At 38.1% G+C, this 17,561-nt stretch overlaps 1 protein-coding gene across 13 annotated transcripts in view; it reads right to left on the bottom strand.

Moving 5' to 3' along the window:
* The window catches only part of dennd5b (DENN/MADD domain containing 5B), a 99,639-nt gene that overhangs the window by 45,037 nt on the left and 37,041 nt on the right, over window positions 1-17,561 (bottom strand). For 7 of the 13 annotated variants that reach the window (XM_066705273.1, XM_066705272.1, XM_066705274.1 and 4 more), the window contains exons 2-3: window positions 10,795-10,854; window positions 5,509-5,618 (exon numbers count right to left, since the gene is read on the bottom strand). In XM_066705273.1, coding sequence (XP_066561370.1) covers window positions 5,509-5,618; window positions 10,795-10,854 — 170 coding nt within the window. The remainder of the gene's footprint in view (window positions 1-5,508; window positions 5,619-10,794; window positions 10,855-17,561) is intronic. The other 6 variants (XM_066705277.1, XM_066705284.1, XM_066705276.1 and 3 more) reach the window with 1 other exon arrangement.

The following is a 17,561-nucleotide window of genomic DNA, read 5'->3' as shown; positions in this document are numbered from 1 at the left end:
TCTCAAGTGCTAGGGAATGTAACCTGATAGCATCATAATTGGCAATGACATCAGCCTTCGGGCTTGTTGTCTGGCCCAGCTGTCCCCACACAACTGGAGTGGGGATCTGTGGTTAAAAAACAGACTTCACTGAAAGGGTGAAAGATCACAACCCCTCAATCAGAGATTTGAATGGGAGGGTAGATTCAATCCATATAACATTTAGGCCTGTAAAATGCCACAAGAAAATTTTGTATTGGTTTCACTCGATTTGCTCTTGGTAAAATTGTTGTAAAATATAATTGCATTACAGCCACGGACAATGTTCTTTTCTACAGCCTGCGAACGGTAGGGAGGGTTTCTACATCTGCTCTAGAGATAACCAGCCTTCTTGGCATATAAACTGTTGATATAAAAGCCACAAAAATATTTCAGTGGCACAGTATTCAAAAGAGGAACATACAAACTATATGATTAGAACAAATATACACCAGTATTTTAAGATTTGTGCTGGATGCGTTTGCTAAATGTACAAGAGTCTCTTTATATTTAAAAAAAAAAAAAAAGGCTTGGTAAAAATAGATTTATTCAAAATGCATTGGGAACACAACCACAGAGCAGAAGTGTCAAACTCTCTTCCAGCTGGTTCATTTCAAATGGATTTCTTACTAAGCTAATTAGACAATATTGTTTTAAGGTACTTTAAAAAGTTTGATGGCGTATAAGGGTTTCATTCAAGGTACACTGCCTGTAGTATAATTTGCAGCCTTTAGGGATGTATTAAATTAATCTAGTTAAAAAGCTTATCAAATCAATAAATAAGTGGGAACTGGGATGCAACAAAAGCTACAAGACACAGTGGCCCTGCAGGAATCTTGATTTGCAAGCTACACTGCAAGGAACTCCATACATACATACACTATATATATATATAATATATACTTCGTTTTGAAAGTGAGATTGACATTTATTGATTTCTTTGCAAAATTGGTGATAACAGACTGCAGACAATCAAACCATGATGTCAAACCATGCAATCAAATATATATATATATATATATATATATATCTTTCCAACACTGGCTGAATAAGTTCAAATGTGCCGTAATCTCAGTTCAGCCCCTTATTGGATAATTGAAGCCCAGATTGTAAAGATCTTAAAAGACAGGTGCAACACAATGTCTGGTAGACTTCTGGTCATGAATGAAGTGAAATTGCAGAACTAATAAAATATTTGCCATGGTTTTGAAATGGTTACAGGCTCCTACTACATATTTTGAAGACTGTGCCGATGCATATTGGAACAGACCTTGACAATGTTACAATTGATTAAAAGAATATTTAAAACTTGCGAGTTCGTCTTGATAAAACCGAGAGAACCCCCCCCTGTAATAAAGACCCAGGAATCGAATCTTTGACTGACCCAGTTTAAAATCACAGTATTAACTGGTTAACTTACTTTGGGTAGACATACATAGTGTCTGAAACGTATACACAAAACTGGATAATTCTGAACAGATTTTCATAATTTCTTCAAACTACATTCAAGCATCCATTCCCAAATGAAGGAAGAGCCATACATATTCAACAATGCATAATTATCTGCAAATAAATAAGTGTGCTCCTTGGGACCTGGGCAATACATTATTTCCGTAACAAATGCAGAGATTACGATCACACGTCATCTATCCCCTTTCATTTTCCAGCTTTCCCTCACTTGTGTTTTGGCTAATGAGGATATTTCGTAATTAAAAACCATGATAACAACTTGGTTGGCCGTCTTAGATGAGCAAGTTGGGCCACCATTCTAGTAAGGGGGGGGCGGGAAGAGAGAGAAAGCAATTATCTCAAGCCTTTTATCCTAATCCCTTTAGGGCCATTAAGATATTTTAATTATAATCTAAAATGGAGTCTGTGATCACTTTCTGCTGCACAACACACAAAGAGATTACAGCGAGAGGACTGGGGGCCCGGGGCGGTGACTTCACACAGGTACACATTAAGGAAGTTATCCTCACCTTGCTGCTTGCTCCATAAGCACCACAGTTGGGCAGAAAAAAATTAACAAATCACTCACCAGATTTAATTTCTGATGATAATCCCTACCAACACCAGATTTTGTTGTACGTGATGTGAAATTCAACATGTAGTCTAGTTCTATCCGTGTATTTTACGGTTTGTTTATTTAGGTTAATACAAAGAGTTGACAATGAACCGTCACACACATTGCACACCATATGAGATGATTCAGACAAGACTGTTGCACTGTAAATGAAAAAAAACAAAGGGAAAATGCTACTTTTTAAAGAGCAGTGTAAAATAGGGAATTCATATGCAGAATTCATATCTAATGACGCCTACTATTTACTGGAAGCCAAATGTATGCAGAGCAAGTGCAAAAAAGGAATGCAGTGGCATCAGTGAATCAGAATGTGTGTGTATAAGGCGTCTGCAGAGTATATTATACAACAGTCATGAGACATTCCCATCCAGATCAGGCATCAGAGCAGCTGCACAGGCAATGTCAGTTAGTTTCAGTTACATGTGTCAGTCTGATAACGGAACCAGAAATGTGAAAAAAAGTGAAGCATTTACATACCAAGTTCAAAACACAAAATACACACTAGAGCTGGTGCGCATTTGGCTGGATTAGATACTGTTACTTAAATGAAGCAATGAATATCCTAGCTTAGCTTTCAATTTAATTTGTTATTTTGATTTTACTTATTCTAATTAGATGTCGTCACAATACATGCACAATGTCTGTGTCCAACACAGCTGTTACTGAAAGCAGATTTGCCAAGCAAAAAAAAAAAAAAAAAAAGATAAATAACCTTAAATAACCTAAATCATCATATTGTAGTCATTTTAGCTATAATTAAATTATACAGCACTTTAGAAGTAAAAATGGCAGTTTGTCTTCACCTTCTAGACAACTTTCAGAAAATTCTGAAGTCCTTATGCTTTTTACCATAAATAGTAGAAGCAGGTTAGGCTTGTTGTATTTGACATGAAGGATAATAATGTGATGCAGGTAAACCTAAAGAAGTATTGTAAAGCTGTTCATGTGTCCATCACTGAAAAGCCCCACACAGATAGACATTTCCACAGTGAAGTAAACCGAGAAGCCAAAATTAATTATTTAGCATCACTGGTTCATTGAGTCTTTGAGCCTAGAATGGAAAATATGACCTTGGACCATTGGTTATGGTTATTCACTTTCCCTTTCAAGGACGAATAGGTACTCATGGCCTATGAATGCTTTGGTTGTAATATTAGTGGTTTTCAGCTGCTGGTGGTCCTTTTTGGCTTCTTAGATTCCAGAATTAATATAACGTTCACTGGTGAATGTGAATGACATTGATGGCCTGGTTGAGAGTGACAATTTGCAGGTGTCACTCCAGTCCCTCAAATTAATGGATGTATTTTGCCTGTTGATATCTTAACTGCAACAGAAATATTTAATTTCACCACAAATCTCTTCTCTCATTAATACATAAACAACTGGCTGAGATCAAACGAAGAAGATCTGTAATAGAGTCGCCTACTTTGGTTTCATTTCACAAAAGGAGTTTGCTTGTTCAACTTGAATACAAAAATAAAAAGTTACTACAACATGATAGGTTTGCAGTAAAGCATGCAAGAAAAAAAAATGCATCTGTGCCATGTTCTAATAACATAATTGGTTGATTCATGACGATAGATATGGCTAACATTCTTCAAAGTTTGTTCTCAAATTCAGCACATTTGGCTCACCATGTCACTATACCAGCACTTGCTGTGATAAAAGATGCATTTAAAAGATGAACAGGCTCATTTAAATGCACCATAGGGTCGTCCTTGATCTGATGGAGGTTTATCAAGTTATACAGTTGTTGAATTCATGAACAGCCTAGAGCGCAGCTATACAGCACAGACACAACCCAAATAAACAAATTCCATTCCCTAGGAATTCACACTGCTTTTATATGCATGTATATGCATACATGTACGTATTTATTTAGCTGTCTGCTATACCAAGCTTTCTCCCATTAAAATTAAAGAGATGCCAAGAGACTGTTTCAGTCTTTAATGAAATATGAATACTAATTTAATATCAGTCCATTGCAGTTAAGCTTTACCTTTAAGTGTTTTAGATGTTCCATTTACTAAACTCCATTATTTCACAAATAGCAGGGGGGTGATGTGTTCATTACTTGCTTATTTATTTATTTATTTTTTAGATGCCCTTCACTGGCAACAACTAACAGATAAAAAAAAAATCAGGTAGTGGAGTTGTTCAAAGTAACGCATGCATTAATTTCACAGTATCTTAATGATGGTGAGTGAGCTGTTCAAGGCAGGCCAACTGACGTTTCTAGAGCAGATGAAAGAAATATAAATATTCATATGAAAGGGATATAATAGTACAGAGTAAGAACGACTTTATTGACACACAAATTCAGATGCTATGTAAGAGGTAGGAGGGGTTGGGATGGAACTAGAGGTGTAGGGAGTCAGTGTCTCATATGGATATAAAAATTATAAATGAGTCACTAGTTTATGACAACATAACTCCACAATGTCCATGTATTATGTATTTATTAATCCCTCAAAAAACAATGGTCAAAGTTCTTTATATATTTTTATAAACAAAATGTCTCTCCCTCATTTTCAGAATGAGTCAATTTTCTAATTAATGCACATTTAATCTGAAATGCCTCCTTATTATTCAAGTAATTTTCAAGCCTCCAGAAATCTACTGGTTTTGCCCCATTCCAAACCCAAACATTAGCAATAAAAGCAAAATCCAAATTAACAAAGATGAGCCATTAGCTTACCATTTATCTTAGGAACCTCATTTTGCCAATTGCATCATGTGATGGCTTTATTTAATTGGCTTTACAAATGACAATGCAGCACACACTGTACCTCCCTTCAAGAATATAATTTGAACATTTCCTTTCCAAAGCTTCCAACAGTTAAATTAGTTAAAGGTACACTGTCACTCTCTAAATTGTATACATTCAGGCCCTTCCATTACAGCCTTAATGCCAGACACCTCAGGGTACTGTATAGTATATATCAATAGAATTTAACTCATAATTAGACTGCTTAATGTATTTCATATTCAGATTAGGCAATCACATGCCATAGCTTCTAGCTCAGTTTTCTGTAAAACTGCCCAAAAAAGTTTGGAATGCAAATCCTCTAATTAGAGATGTCCCATTAGTTAATTAAAATGTCTCCCAGAAATCAAGAAAACTAAAGCTAAATTCAGTGCTGCATAAAAACAACACACAAAATCGGTTTCTTCATTGGAAAGAAATTGACATTTATTATTGCTTTGAAAAACATTTTATTATTATATATGGTGTGGCTTTCCAGGAAATATTTCTACAGCATTTACATTTTATTTTATTGCTCCAAAAAAACAACAAAAAACACAAACATTTAGTAGGAATTGGTAAAATTCGAAATCCTTGTGAGTACAGGGAAGTAAAGGATGAGCCATTATCAACAACAACCATCACCAAGGGCACCACTCACCATGTTGACTGCATCTTGGTCAAAGGGGTTCCACTCAATGTTCTCTGGGAAATGTGCAAGAACCTTGGACTTGAAAGTCCTCTTGAGGGGACTCTGCTCGAAATTCTCCCCTGGAAGCAGAAACAAAACAATTTACATCCCAGGTGTATGAACTGATCACCACCGCTGTTTTGGTGACGTAGAACAGCCTAGACAGTAGTCAAGGTGATCTGCGCCATGCTTTGCGCCATGGCTTTAGACTTAAACTGGTTTTATATTGTGATCATACTTGCCCTTTGTTACCTGCAAAGAAGCAGATCAAATTTTTACATAACTACATGACAAAACATAAAAAAGATGGAGGCCGAGAAAACATACATCCTGACTGTTTAAACAATGTTTGTGTATGCCCAACTTACCACCTAATATGTATGGTACAAGTCTCAAGGAAGGCTGGATGCATATTTACACTGTTGTTCTCCTATCCATCTACAGCTCTGGAAAAAATTAAGTGACCACATTAACATTGATTTCTGAGCTTGGAATGGACTCTTAATTTTTTCCAGAGCTGTACATCAGTAGAAAGGCTTTCACATGTGCTGTCCATTGCAAACTGACATCTTAACAAGGATTCATGCAAATGGACAGACATAGGCTTTCATTTGTTTATTGAAAAACAGAATGGGATAAATAGATAATATATCATGACTGGTAGGCAAGAAATTTAAGCTAGAGTGTGCAAAGATGCATTAAAAAGGTCCCAGTTAACAAGGACAAAAAGCCTGCTTACTGTGTCCCTTTTAGTCTTTGTTGAAATTAACAAAGTCTGACATTTCTACAGTGAAATGGCCTGTCACTGGAATTAAAAGAAGGCCAATGGCAAACCATGATGAAAGGCCAGTAGAGGGAAAAAAATGACTTCATGCAGAGACACAAAGACAGTCCCACTCTGTTAAAGCACACAGCTTGCAAATACCAGCCGTTCCATTCCATTACTCATGAGCTATTTCGCCCCAGTGATTGACTCTCACACCCAGCATTCCTCCACGACAACTGTGCGATGTGGGTGAAAGCTGCTTCTCATTTATAGAATGCAGTTTAAATAAATTCTGTATAAAAAAAATATAAAAGAGGAATTAAAAGAACTTTCAGATTGTTCCCTCAGTATAGAGAATTGTGGGAAGCGGCCTTCTTTGCTGTACATCACAGGACAAAGCCCAATAGCACACGTAGTTTGAACATGCTCAGCCAAGGGTGGCATCATTGGGAAAGATTAAACCCTGCAAATGCTGATGCAGGTGCATTCAATGTACAGCATGGTGGAAAAATGCCCAGTCATGCTCTACTCTCCATCTGAATGTATCTCCAGCGATGACCTTGCAGTTATTATTACCCGATAGACATTCAAATGGCAAATTTGAGTCTAGAAATAGATGGAAGCACTTATCCCTGGCTCTACTGATGGCATACCACTTGCCAGTATGTCTATTTGCTGATTTTTTAACTGGAGCTATAACAGGACTCCATGCAAGAGCAATACATGAAAGATCTGTTTCGGATGTTTGGATAAACCAGATTCAGACCAGAACACACAATCCTAAAATCTGCCAAGACAGCTGTACTCTGTGATCATATTAAAAAAGTCTTAAGCGCTTTCGAGGAACAAGTTCAAACTAAAACCGCTTGCTTTCGCACACATTCAAAATGCTTGGATTAAATACAAAAAAATTAAGCGCCATCTAGTTATATCACCAAGTCCCCTTTCATATATATATATATATATATATATAGATATATAGATATATAGATATATATAGATATTTGAGATGGAGGAAACCTGAAAAGCTGAGGATGTATTCTGGACAAATCGAGTGCCAAATTTACAGTAGAGACGGTATATAACAAAGAGCACAGAACCGAGATGAGGGGACATTTTTCTGTGCACACTTCCACCACTGAATAAAATAAAAAGTATCTGCAATTTAGATCTACAAGCAAGGAATATGCCAAGAAGGGTCCCTACTTCATTACTGGGGAAACTCATTGTTATTCTGCACTTTCAGGTCTCTGCAATGCAAATAGCATTCATATTTAATGTTAATTCAAAGACCCATTAATACACCAAGTTAAAATGGATGACTTATTAAATGAAAGTGTCAAAGTCATAAAATACTATTACATTAATGTTTTGGCAATGAAATCCAACATACAGTTCCATTAGTCACCATAATAGGAACCCATATTAAATATTAATTAGTGCAATAAAAAAAGTGCAATTGTAACTTCACATGAAAAACATTACTGCAATAAACTTAAAATCTGCAAATTGCAAATTAAAAAATAGATGGTCATATTTTCAAGTTGTTTTTTTTGGACTCCATCTGTTTCAAGTTGAATCGAGTTTTGGTCCCTGAGAGTAAAACTGCTAGTGAATGATGTGTATTCATTATTATTTTGAATAACAGCTGGAATTTTTTTTTTTTTTTAAACAAGTTTAAAAATATGCTGCATTAAAGAAAAATAAATGGAAACCTACACATTTAAAAGGTAATTGTTCAGACACTGACACATAGATAAGCCTGACCTGAAAACAGAGCTAAGAAAATGTGAAAACCTTTAGAAGAAACAATGGAATTAATTTTGCATGTAGTGAATAATATTGCATATCAGCACTATTTTTTAACAGTTCGCTCAGCAATAGACTGTGAAAATGAGAGATTAAATTGAGAAATCAATACAGCGAAACCATTAAATTCTGTAATTAACAGGGCTAAAAATGAACTGATATAGATGAACAGACCGTTGAGACTGGCCTAAATATCAAAGAGGAGGCCGTTACATTAATGTGAATATAAAAACAAAACAAAAAAACACAAATGAATTCACATACTAGATGTTTTCATTTTCTACATTCTGTAGCTTTATGTACCAATTCAAGCAACCATAAAAGTAATTCCTTCATTATCCTTTCTTATTCAGAAATGAAAAATGTGGAACTGAAGATTTCTTCTCTTCCCCCCACCCCCAATTTAAAATCACAATCGCTGTAAACCTAGAGATGACTTAAGAGCTCATAGTGAGAAACCATAAACAATATGATTAAAAGGTCTCCTGTATTCCTGGAAACATCTTTTGTGTCTGCTATTAGAATTGTAATGACTGCTTAAAAATATTCATAGCCAGTAATTATTTTTTTGCCTGGATGTTTGAAGGATGAAATGAAGACAACTTTAATCTTTTTAGGCAGGCATAGCCATCTCTCCATAAATACAAGCCATGGGAACTGCTTCAGGTTCAGGAAAACACGTCGTAATGGTGCATTATTATTATTTTTTTAATGGTAAATGTCGAGAACTGGGTATTCCAAGTTTTGATACAGATTAATAGGTCCATTGACTGAAGTCTAGGTTGGATGAAAATTTTCAGTGTTAAAACTTGAATTAAGTTATCAGTTATCCAAAGATGTATACATGCACTGCATGTTTAAAATGGTGTTAATACATCTAAGGGTGAGAGGAATGAGAGATTAAAAACAGCATCAGAATTTGTCTTCCACCATCCTCGGAGGATCTTTTACAAAGTGCAGGAAATCCCTTGCAAGTCTGCCAAAGAAAGTTTTCAGTTGATTTTTGCGTACCCAGCATAATTTCTTCGGCTCTTCTCTGTGAAGAAACGCCTCCACAACTTACCTAGGACTCCCAAGCTGTGAGCAAAGACCTGATAAAGTGACAGCAGTGTAGAGACTGACATCAAATGATTACAACACTGGTAGAGTCACAATCTGGATTGAAACACGCAGGAATGAATTTCAAGGGTGGGTGAAGGAGCCCGGTGAGTAAAGCAAACAATACAGGAAACAAGGAAGGGAACAAAACGAAGATCTGACTGCTAGGAAACACTACTGCCAATTAGCTGCAGTACCGCCCCCAAACCCTGAGGTTATTTCCTCCCATTCCCCCAATCAGAGCCCATGCAGGAAAGACATTTCAATTTCATTTCAAGGGGAGGAGTCAGGGGTAAAAAAATAAAATAAATTGGGATTTCTATTCCTCCAACAGGTCTATTTAAATATGTGAGCATGTTGAACCCCAACTCCAGAAACCGCTCCATTGTCTGCCATTATACAAGGGGAGTGCTTTACTGAACTAATCCAAAATCTCCTCTGGGTTTTTAGTACCTCTCTCTAAACTGACAGGACTGCAAAGAGTTTGCAGTGTTTGGCAATAAGATGTTCAGCTTCTTTCAACTTGTCATCCAATATGAGAGGAGATGACAATGTGCTAACAGTGCAGTAAAAACACAAGCTGTACACTGTAGGATAGGAGCGTCTAACTCTGATCTGTGGAGAGTGCTAGTCCTGCCGCAAATCACTAAAGACTTGGAGACTTATAATTGTGATGAGTTCAGCAGGTGTGGAGGCAAATAGCAAAATCTCTCTAAATTATGGATCAAAGACCTGAATAACTACCAAGTAGCAGATTTACCTTAACCAAACAATGGATTTAATGGAGCAAGTCACTTAACTATCATTCGTTCCCAGTCTTTAGAAATGATCCAATTAAGATGACCTACAGAACTAACAGGATTAGGATACAGAACAAACCCCCGATTCACATGTCTTCTGGGTAGTCCATATATATTTATCCTGTATATGAAAAGCAAAACATGAACAGGAGAGAATATTGTCTCCCTCGTTTTCATTGCATTTCTAACAATGCTGTTCCTATCAGTCAGACGTTTAGAGGCTAAAGATGGGAGCGAGCAGTAAAAGGACTCAAAATATAAGCATATGTGGTGGTTTAATTGTGTCTGCCTTCCAGCAGCTCTTGTGATGAACTACAGCCTCTTCTCTGGGTGGTGCATCCTGGGAGTTTGGCACCATCTTACACCATTGCTCTACTGTAGACAGGATGCAGATAGAGATAGCTGGCATGAATCACGTTTGAAATGACGTCAAGTCTTTACTTTTCACAGAAGGGTAGCACTTAAGCCACTTTGTTAAAACTAATCCCTTCAAACACAGCATGTGAGATAAGGTGAACCAGCCTAGAGGTAAACAAAAAGCCTAGAATCATTTTATCTGAGGAAGGTTAAAATAAAATTAAAGGTTATCTATTTTCGGGAAGAAATCAGATTTAGAATAACAAGTCGACCCACATATTTAGAATAGATTTGCCAGAGAGGTTAATAAAGGAAGACCAAGGAAGGGATGGAGGAATTTTAGAGCCAGGAGTGAAAGCTGGCAGTTGATTTGATTTTTATTTTTGATTGTTTTTGTGGGGGGTTTTTTTGTTGTTTTTTTGTTACCTGTGTTTGCAGTCTCTTGGCTCCTGCCATGACGATCTGCTTCTAGCCATTGGTATAATGCTAAGTAAACAAGCAGAAAACAAAACAGCAAATGTCAACCAAAAAAGCAAATGATGGTTATGGAGAAACAAAGATTTTTTTTATATATACACTCACCTAAAGGATTATTAGGAACACCATACTAATACTGTGTTTGACCCCCTTTCGCCTTCAGAACTGCCTTAATTCTACGTGGCATTGATTCAACAAGGTGCTGAAAGCATTCTTTAGAAATGTTGGCCCATATTGATAGGATAGCATCTTGCAGTTGATGGAGATTTGTGGGATGCACATCCAGGGCACGAAGCTCCCGTTCCACCACATCCCAAAGATGCTCTATTGGGTTGAGATCTGGTGACTGTGGGGGCCAGTTTAGTACAGTGAACTCATTGTCATGTTCAAGAAACCAATTTGAAATGATTCGACCTTTGTGACATGGTGCATTATCCTGCTGGAAGTAGTCATCAGAGGATGGGTACATGGTGGTCATAAAGGGATGGACATGGTCAGAAACAATGCTAAGGTAGGCCGTGGCATTTAAACCATGCCCAATTGGCACTAAGGGGCCTAAAGTGTGCCAAGAAAACATCCCCCACACCATTACACCACCACCACCAGCCTGCACAGTGGTAACAAGGCATGATGGATCCATGTTCTCATTCTGTTTACGCCAAGTTCTGACTCTACCATCTGAATGTCTCAACAGAAATCGAGACTCATCAGACCAGGCAACATTTTTCCAGTCTTCAACTGTCCAATTTTGGTGAGCTTGTGCAAATTGTAGCCTCTTTTTCCTATTTGTAGTGGAGATGAGTGGTACCCGGTGGGGTCTTCTGCTGTTGTAGCCCATCCGCCTCAAGGTTGTACGTGTTGTAGCTTCACAAATGCTTTGCTGCATACCTCGGTTGTAACGAGTGGTTATTTCAGTCAAAGTTGCTCTTCTATCAGCTTGAATCAGTCGGCCCATTCTCCTCTGACCTCTAGCATCAACAAGGCATTTTCGCCCACAGGACTGCCGCATACTGGATGTTTTTCCCTTTTCACACCATTCTTTGTAAACCCTAGAAATGGTTGTGCGTGAAAATCCCAGTAACTGAGCAGATTGTGAAATACTCAGACCGGCCCGTCTGGCACCAACAACCATGCCACGCTCAAAATTGCTTAAATCACCTTTCTTTCCCATTCAGACATTCAGTTTGGAGTTCAGGAGATTGTCTTGACCAGGACCACACCCCTAAATGCATTGAAGCAACTGCCATGTGATTGGTTGGTTAGATAATTGCATTAATGAGAAATTGAACAGGTGTTCCTAATAATCCTTTAGGTGAGTGTATATTTTTATTTTTATTTAAAAGCATGGTAACACAAAGCATGGGGAGCAATCTCTCATTGATGCAGGTGTTAGTGAGGGGCAGAAACAGCCGGTGTCCAGCTCAAATTCCATGTTGTAGCACTGGTTTAAATGGTTTATACTTTTGTGATTTCTTGCATAGCACAACTCCACTTTTGTTTCCTCCATCGCTAAAACATTCATTATGCCAACTTTGGTTTGCCACTCCATCAATCACTATGGAAGTCCAGGGTTTTCCCCACTCTTAACTTCGTTCAGTCAGCTGGAATCCTTACACTTAAGTCATCAAAACATTCAGTTATGTCACAGATACATAGTTTACAGAAGCCAAGGGTACAGATTGAGATTTTCACAACATTTAAAGAGCATTTCAGAATAACTTCCCAACTGAACCAAAGTCACATCTGAACCAGTAAGAACACAGGAATCACTCTTCTCAGACAATTATATAGATGATATAGAATATCCCCTGATTAATCAGCACAGGACAGAGTGATGAACACAGGTCAGATTCATTTGACCTTTCCCCGATTAACCCGAGGTTAACATCCTAACTCTTGCAAAATAAGGTCACGAGGTCATGAATGCTCAGACGCAAAGGCTGGGTTTAAATGTCTCATCGTGAAAATAAAACTATGTATTTCCACCTCTATTTTGGACTCTCCTCTTCCTTAAGGATGGGTAAAACTAAGCACCTTTATCGTCTTTTCTAATTAATCCATTCGGTTTACTTGAGCTGCCAGATGCCACTGACTAAGTAATATAGATCCCAGTGATGGACCGCCTTGTCAGGAGAGTGTGGACAGAGCTAGATGTGAAACATGTGCTACATTGGATTACATTGGGCAAACAGTAAACTGATTATTTTATTACTGAATGACAGGGACAGCCTCAGTCATGGGACTAAGCCAACGTATAGCTTTTAAATTTACTTTAGGGCTCATTGAGGCACAACATTATCCAGCACACTGCACCATCTGATAAACAGGACACTATATCTCAGGACATTTGTAGACATGGAAAGAGGCACGGGACACGTGTCTTCAAGTGCTAGTCAGGTTAATTAACAAAAGCCAATACTTGAGGGATTGTGATGCAATCAGTCTGTAATCTAGAAATGGATTCAGATCCTCATATTACCCAGATATCTGACTAACATCTGATATAAATAATTCTAAACATTTTGTTTTTTGGGGGTTAGAATAAGGTAAAAGCATAATTGACAAGATGACAACTTTTTTTTTTTTTTTTTTTTTTTTTTACATACTGGCTTGAAATCTGATTTATTAAAATCAGGCACTAACTACATTAGCTATCGAAGAGTAAGCTAATGCCCATGTTCACATGACAGATTTGTCCTCATTCAATGCACCATCACAATGAAGCAACCAAATTAATTTTTACCATATGCCAAATGCATGGTTTAGTTCACATTTTTCAGAACACAAATTAGACTTATCCCCACCCATGTTATTTTCACACTACTGCAGACTTGCACACTTAGTGGAATTAATTTAACTGTAACAAGTATGTAGCCTAGATTCAAACATTTCAGACTAATTAATTATCCTCCTGACTGGAAGCAGCCACCATATTAAAACCTTTAGTAATTAAATTTCTTTCAGACAGTCCACTGTCTAACCCAGAATTTGATGCACTCATTTATAGCAGGCAAATGGTTTGCTAAGAACTGAAAATACTCCATCCTTCTTATCCCATAATGATTGTATTGTATTGTATTCTATAATAAAGCCAACTCACATCTAGGTTTATGAAAACTGCAGAAGTAACTTTCATTAGATGAAAAAGACCAATGCACAATACAAATTAGTATTTTTCCCCTTTGTCATCCCTTTATACATTACACTAGAAATAGTTACAACATCCTGCACAATACATTAAACCGTATTACCGCTTGAATGACAGCAATCATAAGGATGAACAAAATTCTCCTAGATTCACCAATGTCCTTCAACGGCATGTAAGCAAGGTTCAATTTCAAACGCATAAATATGAAGAATTCCTCCAGCCCCATTCTTCAATTGTCAAAGGGCAGCACCGAATACAGATAACAGGCACTGCCAGAAAGAGGATGTGCCACCGAGAAGTGACAGAGGACAGGCACTCTGAGCACGGTGATCACAATCAAATAATGCACTGCTTTCAATGAGACGGAATGAGACGCCGGGACTTGAAAGCTGTGCATTAAAAAGTATTGCTACTCTGAAACAGGCAATGTCTCTGTGAGACTGATGGGATAGACAGCATGTTTATACACAGACTCTTAATATAACAGAGACCATTTTGCCCTGCAGGAGAAGGAAGAAAAAACAAAAAAGGTAAAATACGCTATTACTCAGGCTTGCAAGCAAAGATTCAATTAATTTGCAACTGGTTGCATGCATTGAAGTAGCTCCCAAGTTTACAATGGGAAGACTATTAAAGTAGTCTGGATAGCAGTTGGGAATCAATGCAGGATTTATGGTCAATATGACAATCCAAGATGTTGCATTGTCTTGGGAGGCGTTCAAAGGAAATCATAGATTTGTTTACTAAATCAATCGTCTGGTTTATTCAAAACACAACAGAAGGAAAGGCAAACCCAGATGAACACCAAAATAAAATCACTTTTTAAGAGAGCTGTGCAAAAGATTGGGTAAGTAGCATTTCAGAAGAGCAGTGTCATCGTTCCTTTCCTTATATTTGTGTATCAACGCAATTCCTATTTCTCACTATAAAAATGAGGAGATCAAACATCTCCTTCAAGAAAGTCAATGAAAGCAACACAAAGAAAACCCTAAGACCTATTCAAAGACATTATCTAAGCCAGCGGTTCTCAAACTGGGGTCCACGGCAAAATGCTCCACACTTGGGCAAAAATACCGTCAAGACCCCCCCAGTCCCCCACCCCCACTTTCGGATGCCTGTACCGTGTGCTGCCCCCAGCTCTCATTCGTTTTTACCGCCCCCCCCCCCCCCGGTGCTCTCAAGTTTTTAGCATCTACCCTCCTCAAGTTTTTATCGTTAATCCCCCCCCACGCTTTTACCATCAGCACCACCAGTCATCCTTTGGTAGGTGGGGGTCCTCAGCCAAAATCTGGGCGGGAAAGGGGTCCTTGTGTCAAAAACAAATTGGGAAACACTGATCTACGTAACATCTATCTGAAGTCTTTATGCCTTCCGAGACCTGTGTTTGAACCCATACTAGGTCAAAGGTAAATTTGCGTTGAATATAATAAAAGAAGAAATATTGATGCTTTGAGGGCCATTTGACCAAATCATGATTGTCTGGTTACTACCAGACTATTGATCCGACAACCTCAATCTGGTTCAATGAATATCCCAATAAATCCAACTCTACAATGGGACTTAATTTGTCTCAAACACAGACTACTGCTTCTCATCACTACCCACCGCCACCTACCTGAAATCCTCATAAATTAGGTATTGCCTATAAAATATTTTTGGTATGCCTTCTCCACACCAATAAATTTAAAGAAAACCACTATCCAGCTCTTTTAGTCTCAAGTTTCATCAGTTCAAAAGCATTTAGCAAAAGCTTCAGTCTGTATTCTTTGTATTCAGTACAACACAAGCTGACATGTTGAAAAATTGTCAGACTAATTTCCTTAACATATCTGCAAGTATAATGAAATATAAGCATACTGACAACACTTTCTCAGACGAAATTAGCAGCTTTTCCATTTGGGTCTGAGAGCTGCAACCTTGTGCATAGAGAGCAACACTGTCTTGTGGATTTCAGTTCTGACTCACTCTCCAATCACTTAACTAGACCAGTGGTCTACTGTATTTACATAAGTCACAAGACCTTGTCCAGGTCTCTAACTCCGCAAACTTGTGAAGTATGCAAATCAAACCTACAGGTCCATCTTGGGTTTGTGAGGTGCTTCCTGTTCCAGGAACTGCCTTAAGGTTTTCATTACCCCCAAATGAAACTCTTATTGGGCAAATTGGACCACTTTCCAATCTGCAGAATATATTCATCTGGCAAAATGTTAAAAAAATAGGGCACATACGGCCCCCCATTTACCTTGCTTCCCTCGTACACTGTCAGAACAGTTCGCTTTTAGTATTCCAGATAACCTTCTGAGGCTATGCAATGAAAAATACATTTGTGGAACAAAGAAGGTCAGGAGAATGTCAAATAATTCATTGTAACACAAGGGAGAGTTTCTCCCTCTTTTTTCTTTTTTTTTTTTTAAATAGGCCTACGACTATTCCTCTCTCCTGATGTTCTGCAGTCATGGTAACAATGCTTACATAAAACATTATATTTAGAGTAATTGGAAGATCCAGCGATTGAGCAGACTAAGAGCACAGACCTGTGGTGTGCTACGCACTGCTAATTAGTGATGCTTCTTCTCACTGAAAGACAATCCATAACTTTTTCAATTTGCACGCTACATAATGAACATGTTAGAAAGTTCTCATTCAGACTATTTGTTCAGGCTGAAAAATTACATTTTCACAGCAAAGAATAGTGGGGGAAATGCACAAAAAACAAAGACGTCAGAGAGAGAGAGAGAGAGAGAGAGAGAGAGAGAGAGAGAGAGAGACACATTCACCCAGACAGTGTTCTTTTAAAATCATACCAGTTCCATTTTTTTCCCCTCTTACTCACAAATAAAAGAAAAAGCAGATTTTTTTTTTGCACAGTCCAGTAATCAGGCTAGACGGCAGGCTAAATCAGCACTCAATATTAATGAAACTGAACCTGCCCCAATTTCAGCCCACCACCAGAGGAGGATTTGGAAAGCCCAGAAGCTGACCTTCTACAGACCTCTCTCGGCACCAGACACACAAGCCAAGTAGGAGGTCTTGTCAGGAGGAAGATCGGGCAGTATTAGCACTCAGTTCCTTTACCCAGGCTAAGAGATGAGGCAATGAAAATAAATGCTGGAAAAGAAAAGCCCTGCAGCTCACAGTAGGGTGCAGTGGTGACTTGAGAAACCAGGGAAACCATCCACTTATAGGCCTTGTAATGAATTAGTTATGTTTGCTTTTACTGGGTGCAAACATGCTTTCTGGATGTCACGTTTTTTGCCGTGTAACCAATTGGCCAAGTGGTGGCTGCTGGCAGCTCGAGACAGGACTGGGGGGGGGATTATGTATTTGAGTGTAGGCCAGGGTTTTAATGTGCTGCTAATCTGCTCTGGGAGAGGATAGGTGAAGGGGATAATAGAACAGGCAAAAAATGTATGTGGGAAATCATGCGGGATATCAACTCATTAGTAATTGTACATAAAAATGTCCCTCATTAATTTTAAAGCACTAAAAACACTGGAAACTACTCTTCTTGGAAGTGTCTGCCTTTAAATGATTTAGGACCTATTCACTTTTAAAGATCCCCCTATCT

The sequence above is a fragment of the Amia ocellicauda genome, chromosome 5, assembly GCF_036373705.1.
Source record: "Amia ocellicauda isolate fAmiCal2 chromosome 5, fAmiCal2.hap1, whole genome shotgun sequence".
NCBI lineage: Eukaryota > Metazoa > Chordata > Actinopteri > Amiiformes > Amiidae > Amia > Amia ocellicauda.
This window is presented reverse-complemented; position numbering and strand designations above follow the sequence as displayed.